The sequence below is a fragment of the Gobio gobio genome (assembly GCF_949357685.1).
Source record: "Gobio gobio genome assembly, chromosome: 13".
Classification (NCBI taxonomy): domain Eukaryota; kingdom Metazoa; phylum Chordata; class Actinopteri; order Cypriniformes; family Gobionidae; genus Gobio; species Gobio gobio.
Genome location: NC_137106.1, coordinates 37,319,699 through 37,328,917, shown reverse-complemented (window position 1 = coordinate 37,328,917; position 9,219 = coordinate 37,319,699). Strand labels below are relative to the sequence as shown.

At 37.6% G+C, this 9,219-nt stretch overlaps 1 protein-coding gene across 1 annotated transcript in view; it reads left to right on the top strand.

Annotated features, from left to right (window-relative positions):
• Nucleotides 1-283: 283 nt before the first annotated feature.
• sec23a (Sec23 homolog A, coat complex II component) overlaps nucleotides 284-9,219 on the top strand; it is a 43,992-nt gene continuing 35,056 nt past the window's right edge. Inside the window, exons 1-7 of the mRNA XM_079832305.1 lie at nucleotides 284-367; nucleotides 2,222-2,457; nucleotides 2,636-2,693; nucleotides 5,486-5,572; nucleotides 5,669-5,905; nucleotides 6,037-6,116; nucleotides 8,133-8,277. Coding sequence (XP_079688431.1) covers nucleotides 2,237-2,457; nucleotides 2,636-2,693; nucleotides 5,486-5,572; nucleotides 5,669-5,905; nucleotides 6,037-6,116; nucleotides 8,133-8,277 — 828 coding nt within the window. The 5' untranslated portion in view covers nucleotides 284-367; nucleotides 2,222-2,236. The remainder of the gene's footprint in view (nucleotides 368-2,221; nucleotides 2,458-2,635; nucleotides 2,694-5,485; nucleotides 5,573-5,668; nucleotides 5,906-6,036; nucleotides 6,117-8,132; nucleotides 8,278-9,219) is intronic.

Here is a 9,219-nt window from a genome sequence, read left to right as displayed (position 1 = left end):
ATCAAACAATTCCAAGAACAAAAATACAATGCTATTGTATGAAAATAATGGTCATAAAACGTGGATAAAGTGTGTTAAAAACTAATTAAATACATCACTACTCTATATAAATGCTACTAATACATTGGTATAAATAATAATAATTGAAGTAAATAATTTTTTCCCCTAGTAAAATGAACTTGAATGCAACGCAGTTGCTCAAAGATCAAATGTAAAATACAACTCTTGAAATGTGTCTCGGGCTCTTGACGTGGCACCGACTCCATGTTGAGTTTCTACGTCATCATCCAGAGAGCTCGCTCGAGCCCGTGAGCGCGCGCTGTCACTGACTGAGAGTCTCCGAGGAGACACAAAATCAAGGCTTCAGGTATGTCAGAACACGATTTACCCTTCACCAGATGATCGTTTAAAGTACGTTAATGATTCGATCAATGATGACGGTTGTAAAGCGTCAGGTGGCCTGTAGCTCAAGACATCGAGGTTTAAAGGGCATTTAGCCTGAAGTCAGTATAACGTTAGAATGGAAGCATCATGTCTACATCAACAAGCAGGTCATCGCAGTGTGTATTAACTGAAATGTTTGATCAGGTCTTTATGATGAAGTTGTAGCACTCGGGGTGTTTTCTAGTTGATGTAATATGATTCATATTTCCTACGCTATCGAACTAGCTTTCTGTTGCTAATTTTGGATGGTGGGCTGACGCCCCCAGTGGATCCATATAGTTCAAGTAAACTAAACTAAAATAAACTAAACTTACTCAACAAAGTAGGACGTGTCTGTATATATAGCTATAGTTTTATGTCTCTCCTTGCGAGGAATAAACAAATTACTCTTTTTTTGCTGTTAGCTTTAAATGTTAGAATAGTCACTTGTCTGAAAAAACTGCAGACTGTTGCATTGTTTATTTATTATGTGTCCTATTATTTCCTCAAAAGTGTTGTATTTTGCATGCTTGGCTGTTTTGAATGTGTGTTTTTCTTCATTCGTTTTGTTCTTCTCATCTGCACATGTGGCATCTTTCTGGTGCTCATCTGTAGTTATGGTCTGTTACCTAACGGGTGTGGGGTCCACGAAGATGTTCAGAAAAATACATTGTACATGTTAAAATATATGTATACTGTAATTCTTTATATATATATATATTTTAGGAAGTCCCAGGGTAGGGTATCATGGCCTAGCTTGGCATCAACAAGTTTGTAAACCATTTAGTAGACAGCATTTTTAGTGAAAAACTTTGTGAAAGTGATGTGAAAGGGATAGTTAACCTAAAAAAAATGGTCATCTCACCCTCATATTGTTCCAAATCTTTCTTCTGTTGAGCAAAAAATAATATATTTTGTTAACCAGACAGTTGGTGGCACCCATTAACTTAAGGAAAATATTATGGAAGTCAGCAGGTGTTGTCAACTGGCTGGTTACCAAAATATATTCTTTTGTGTTCAACAAAAGAAAAACTCATACAGGTTTGGAACAACTTGAGGTTGAGTAAATGACACAATTTTCATTTTTGGGTGAACTATCCCTTGAAGGCCAAGTATGGTAGCCCAGAATTTCTTCTCTGCATTTAACCCATCCAAGTTAGTGCACAGTCTGCACACACACATTAGAAGTAGTGAGTAGTAGTGAACACACACACACACACACACACACACACACACACACACACACGAACACACACTGCAAACCGTGGACACACACACCCGGAGCAGTGGGCATTCATTTTTGCTGTGACTCCCAGGGAGCAATTGTGGTGCCTTTCTCTAGGGCACTTCAGTTATTTCCTGTCGTTATTTATAATCGAATCCACAACTTTCGTGTTACCAGTCTGACTATAACTATTAGGCCACGACTTCCCTAATGGATTTGTGCATCAAGACATAAAGATAAAGGCTGTTACCCTAGTGAGATGCCTACCTAGATGGCATTTGGCATAATAGGTGCTTTCTGAACAGAACTTCTATCTCTTATCTCATTGCAGCTTTTAATGATGTGTGATGAGACATTATAGTTTGTCCTGTGTCCAAAGGGTAATGATGAATCAGACTAGGCTGGCCTGTCTCTGTAATATGCACACAGATCAGATTGCATGTCTTATTTGAATACATGTGTCTGTAGTGACCGTCTTACTACTTGATCTTTTAGTTGTTCCTCAATTAAGATGCTATTACAGGGAAATCAATAGTTTCCAGCAGTTATCCGTAAAGTTTGTATTACTTGTAGATTCCAGAGGGTGCTATGGCGACCTTCCAGGAGTTCATCCAGCAGAACGAGGACCGCGATGGTGTCCGTTTCAGTTGGAACGTTTGGCCGTCCAGCCGTCTGGAAGCCACGCGTATGGTGGTTCCGGTTGCCTCCCTGTTCACCCCGCTGAAAGAGCGGCCGGATCTTCCCCCGATTCAGTACGAGCCGGTGCTATGCAGCCGGGCCACGTGCCGAGCTGTGCTCAATCCTCTGTGGTAAGTCTGTTAAGTCAGAGCAGACAGCATAATGAGTTCACAGATGGAGGATCTTCTACTTATCCATTGCAGTAATTTCCAAATAAACACATTTATTATGAAAGCTGGATACATTATATGCTATGCTCTAATATTATTATGCTTCTGTTTTTTTTCCATTGTTTACACAATCAATCAGTCAAGTGGATTACAGAGCAAAACTCTGGGCATGCAACTTCTGTTATCAGAGAAATCAGGTAAAGGCATTGCACTTTTGAATAGTGTAAGACTGAAACTAACAAATTGTTTATTAATCGATGGAAAAAATCCAAAAGGGTTCATTATTTAAAAAAAAAAGCATTTCAGTTAAATAAATTAATAAAGGTCCCATGACATGAAAATGTCACTGTTTTTTATCATTAATATGAGTTCCCCTAGCCTGTATATGGTCCTCAGTGGCTAGAAATTGCGATAGGTGTAAACCAAAATAGGGATCGACCGATATGGATTTTTTAGTGCCGATATCGATTTTTTTTCATCAGCCTTAGCCGATGACCGATACGGGCTGCCGATTTTCTTGAGCTGATATTTGGAGCCTATACTGCTTTTTCTCCCTCAATTTACAACATAAAAATGACACAATGATCATGATGATAACAATTTAAAATTTACAATTTAAAAAAGGAACATTTATTGAACTAAAAAAAAAACTATATTTAACAAATAGTAAAAACAGGTGAGGTAGAACAAGGAAAAAAAAGAGTTCAGTGGTGAAAATAAATTCTGAAAATAAATATTTAAGCATAAATAAAATAATTACACTATTGCACACAGTATCAACAAGCAAGCAGCATAATAAAGTGCACACTGACTGTACTAATCTTATTACTATAATTTTAAAACTATTTACAACCTAGGCATTTAATGGTTACACTCTAAAAAATGCTGGGTTAAAAATAACCCAAGTTGGGTTGAATATGGACTAACCCAGCAATTGGGTTGTTTTGACCCAGCGGTTGGGTTAAATGTTTGCTTAAAACAACCCAATTGATGAGTAAGTCCATTTTTAACCCAGCATTTTTTAGAGTGTAGGTGCACTTAACTTAATCTCTTGTAGAGCAACACCAGTGGTAATTCAGGAAAAAATCTCCCAATGCTCCACGTGAAACTTCAGTCTTTCGACCTTTTACCATCGTGTCAATTCTCAATTGATTTTGATTAATATGCGCGAGGGAGGGAGAGCAAGACAGTTTGAAGACGGTGAGAGCTGCCCTGTGGACGCCTGTCTGTAAATAATGCAGGGAAAAAAATATCGGCGAATGCAGCTGCTAAACCAAACACTAAACCAAACCCTGGGTATCCTGCTCCGTCTTTGAGAAAATAAAAGCTCAGATGGGCCAATCTGGAATCTTCCATATATTTCATCATACGGGGAAAGGTTACCTCCCCTTTCTCTGCGTTGCCCGCCCAGAGAATTTAGAGAAAATTGATTCAGTTTATTTGAGTCGCAATGTCAGACTAATGTCAGGCTTTACAAACTAACAGATTTTTACGATAGGGATTCAGCACCGCCACAAACAGTGAGTAACAGTGTTCATTAATGCCTGATCTGTGATCAGTGGTTTCTGATGTGTAGCTAATTATTCAAGTTCACACAGACTTTCTTTCTAAATCATTTAATACTGTTTATGCATCAGTGAATCAAACCAGTGACTAAGGCCGGCTACACACTGCAAGCGTGGCGTGAGCGTCTCAGCGGTGTGGCGAGTCCGTTTTTTAATCTCGGCTCGCGGAAAACGCATGCATGCTAGAAATAAAACCGACGCCTATTTTTCACACGACACATAAGCGTGTTGGAAGCGTTTCCAGGCAAAATAGAATAGGACAATATGTTTACATGTCATTTTGACACGAATGCATAATAATAAATGACATTTTGATGTTTGAAAGTCTCTAGGTTTTGACATAAATGCAGATATAATTGTAATTCTTAAAAAAATTATAATAATATCGATTTTCAAATATTGCACCTGTCAATATAAAACGAAATGTTCTGTAGCCTATTTTGCCGTCAATACTGCCGACGTTCTCTTTGCTGTATCAGTAGGTTATATATTTATGTAAATTATGTTTAACATGAAGTATAGGCCTTCCACTACGTCACCTAGCAGCAGCAGCGCCGCATCAGACACGTTTCTGGTGTGCAAAGACATCGAAAATTCCACGTAGGTGACACACAACAGAATCGCCACGCTCACAACACGCCACGCTTGCAGCAAACTCCCGTTATAATGAATGACACTGTTATGCTGCACAACGAAGCTCTTGCTGTATTCATGTCGATATTGTGTTTGCTGTTAGTTGTGGTGAAATCATTTTGTGAGAGAAATAGTGTTGCAATGACGAGATCACAGCATTTACGCAACAAACAGACTGTCTGTCTACTCAATGCTCATCACTGCAGCCTTTCATGGGATGGGAAAAGATCTAAAAATAATGCTATAATCAACACTTTCACGATTCTTTAATCTTGACAGCTGTAATAGTAAATAAACGTTATATATTACTATGTAAAAGTAAAATGCATTTCAAATGCAAAGATGTCAGCCAATCACAACAGTGGGCGTTTACACTGAAGTCTCACAGCAGACACGCCCCTTCAAACAGAGCATTCAAGCCAGTGGGCTAAAATCAGGATAGAAATTATGACATTTTATAATGTAAAAATCATACTAACAATATAAGTTCACCTCAGGAAACATAAAAATAATAAGAAAATCCACATCATGGGACCTTTAACAAAATTGTTATTCCACATCCTGCCCAATGTCCTCAAAATATGCAACTGGAAGGCAATGTAAACAAATATAGTGAATGTACATACCAAAGGCTCTGTGCAATTACATGACTAATCAATAATCAAATTGCTGTTGATTATTTTCATTATTGATTTTATCGATTAGTTGTTGCAGCCCTGTAAAAGTGCATTGCATTTATAAAAGTGCCATTTCATTATTTTCATAAGCAATATCCATGTGCCCTGTCATAGTTCCCACCAACGTACGCTGGAATATCAGAGGTCAACCAACCTGCTGAGCTTCTCCCACAGTTCTCCACTATTGAATATGTTGTCCAGGTAACACCTTTAATTAATTAGCTTTCATTTCCATAGAAATACTTGACACTAAAATTGGATTTATGAATAGCCACTGATTCTGTTTCTGTTCTGTAGCGTGGTCAGCAGATGCCCCTGAACTTCCTGTATGTGGTGGACACATGTATGGAAGATGATGATCTGCAGGCGCTGAAAGAGTCGCTTCAGATGTCCCTCAGCCTGCTACCTCCCACCGCTCTGGTGGGCCTCATTACATTTGGACGCATGGTCCAAGTTCACGAGCTGGGCTGTGAAGGCATCTCTAAGAGCTACGTCTTCAGGGGCACCAAAGACCTCAGTGCTAAACAGCTCCAGGTGAAGATTCTTGCCGTGTTGCCAATGGAACTGCATGAGAAATTAATTTACGATACAGGTGTTTGGTTGAACTAGTCTGCGCAAGTGTCTCTTAATATGCAATATTTGAATTTCATGAATCTTGTGTACAGGAGATGCTTGGATTGTCTAAACCAGCTGCAGCCCAGGCAGGCCGAGGTCCACAACAGCCTCAGGTTCCTTCTTCAAACAGGTGAGCTAAATTCAACTTGAACTCTTCTGGCTATATAGATGAATAATTACTTTGTATAATCGAATTGATGCTCACAAAAATATTGGGCAACTTCTGTTTTCTTCTATATATTTTAAAAGGGTCATGACATGAGAAATCAAATTTGCCTTGATCTTTTGACATATAAGAGGTCTTCGTACCATTAAAATAGCCTGCAAGTTTCATAGTTTAAAACAACATCCTCATTATAGACAAATCATTTATTTAAAGGGTTAGTTCACCCAAAAATGAAAATAATGTAATTTATTACGTACTCACCCTCATGCCGTTCCACACCCGTAAGACCTCCGTTCATCTTTTGAACAACAAATTAAGATATTTTTGTTGAAATCTGAAGCTCAGTGAGGCCTCCATAGGGAGCAAAGCAATTTACACTCTCAAGATCCATTAATGTACTAAAAACATATTTAAATCAGTCCATGTGAGTACAGTGGTTCAATATTAATATTATAAAGCGATGTTAATATTTTTGGTGCGGCAAAAAAAACTAAATAACTACTTATTTAGTGATAACCGATTTCAAAACACTGCTTCATGAAGATTCGAACCGTTATGAATCAGCGAGTCAAATCATGATTCGGATCACATGTCAAACTGCCAAACTGCTGAAATCACGTGACTTTGGCGCTCCAAAGCACTGAATCGACTTGCTGATTCGTTATGCTCCAAAGCTTCATCCAGCAGTGTTTTGAAAGGGTAATATTTTTTTTGTGTGTGCCCATTTGCTTAAATAGCAAAAGAAAAACACCACAATAGTGATTTCACAACTGTTTACTATCCATCCTAACGGCAGTCAAAAGAGAGAAATATGTTAATTTTTACCATCACTCCCATAGACGCTATATTAGAAACACCCTCACAGCAGCGATAACTTTTTGTAATTTGTTACAAAAGTAATAAAATACTAAGTATTTGTGTAATAAATGTACATACATTTAAAAAAATTTAAAAAAAGTACAAAAAACGTTGCAGGATTTACGATATTGATAACCGTTAAAACGTCATCACAGTCTGTGAAAAGGGTCTATTTAGTTTTTTTAAACGAGGCACAGTGGCTATGTTTACATGCACAACTTTTGTTTCAATGAGAATTGAACGCTAAATAAAGTGATCGGGTTTGATAAGCGTTGTTAAGCTTCAAACTGGAATTGAGTTTGAATTTCAATTTAATTGTTGGAAACGGAGCGTGCATGTCAGGAAATGGCTTATCTTGTTGCGCTCTCTATAGGCCCGCGACTAGTATTATTCGACTAGCCGACTAGTCTGTGCAACCCCTATCTCCTACATTGCTACTTTTTTTTGTTTTAAACAGCAGACTTAATATTTATTTTTTACGGGTCTTAATTAGGAGACGATGAGCATTTGAACCGTTGTGCCATGCTGCTTCTATTTATCAAGCAGTAAAAATGCCCCTACCTGAGCCCAAAACCAGCTGCCTGTGGAGGAAGGAATGAAAGAAGGACTGGTGGGACGATGTCCTGCTCCACTTTACAGACGATGAGTGGAAGGAGAATTTTAGAATGACACGACAGTCATTCATGACGCATCATTCAACAACTCGTTCCTTGCGTCATATATCATTATGCCATTTCTACTTTATTGTGCTTTAAATCTGATCAAGTGTTTACATGTCCTATCGATCAGATTAGAAAAGGAATAAACCACCCCTTACAAACCGATCGAAATTGCATTCAGAATGAGCCAATCATGCAATGACCTAAGCCAATCATAACTGGCTGATTACTGACAAGCCTTAAAGGAGCCGCCCATTTATAAGAGATCATTTCAGACAGAGGGTCAGAATGAAGGTTGAAAATAAAATATATATTTGTTTTTTTGTGCCAAAAACTATTAACGTTATAAGTGAACCTTAAGGAACATATTAAAATCATTTTAAAAAATCCATGTCATGACCCCTTTAATATACTTTTGGATTTGTGTTGGAATATGGTGGTCATTGATTGTATATGTGCACAGGTTTCTTCAGCCAGTACAGAAGATAGATATGAATCTGACAGATTTGCTGGGAGAGCTACAGAGAGACCCCTGGCCCGTCACTCAAGGCAAACGACCACTGAGATCACTTGGAGTGGCCCTTTCCATTGCTGTCGGTCTGTTAGAGGTGACTGTCAGGATTTATGTTATTATCTGTAATGGTTTGCTGTGCTGGAATCTTTGCTAACCAGCTGCAGTTACAAAAGTACATGTTTACACTACCGGCTTGGACACACCTTCTTGTTCTTTATTATTTGGAAAAAAGTAATAATAAAGAATGACCATTTTTGACTAGAGCTGCACGATAAATTGTTAAAAGATCACAATATCGAGTCAAACACCCACACAAAATTGTTTTTTTTTTATCCCTAAATGAAAAATGATTTGACTATGCCTATTAAGCCTTTGACAAATATGATCACAGTGGAACATTCAAATCTATGCTTGCCCTGCAGCTGCCCCAGAGAGAGCAGTTGTCATTTATAAGTATGAAACAGCTTCAAAGTCTTTTTAACCACACAGTATCATTATTTCTGTGTTACAATAATTCAAATTATCACAGAAGTACAGGCATAAAAGCTTTTAGTTCAGATATGAACACTTGTTGTGTATGGTTCTGTCAAAATAGAGCAAATCACTTTTTGAAAGTAACTTGAAGCTTCAAATAGAGATTGATCAGTTACATCGTTTCAACAAGTGACTGTTTAAAAAAGTTATTGATTCATTAGTTCTAGAAATTTGTTCCAAAACGCTGATTCATCCAGTAAGTGAAGTCTTTATGAGTGAGTCAATGAATCATTCATTCAAACCGATAAAAAAAAAAAATGTGTTCAAATTAATTAAATATTTTTTTTTAAATAGACTGCAGCAATTCCCATTTTGACATAACATAAAATGACATGCTATTTTGTTTAGTTGTCTATTGAGAATTGTGGAAGAATCGTGATCTCTGTTTTAAACAAAAAAATGTGATCCTCAATTCATCCATAATTGTGCAGCTCTACTTTGGATTAATAATAAAGGAATCAAAATAACGAAATCACACAAACAGAAGTATGGGAATTATGCT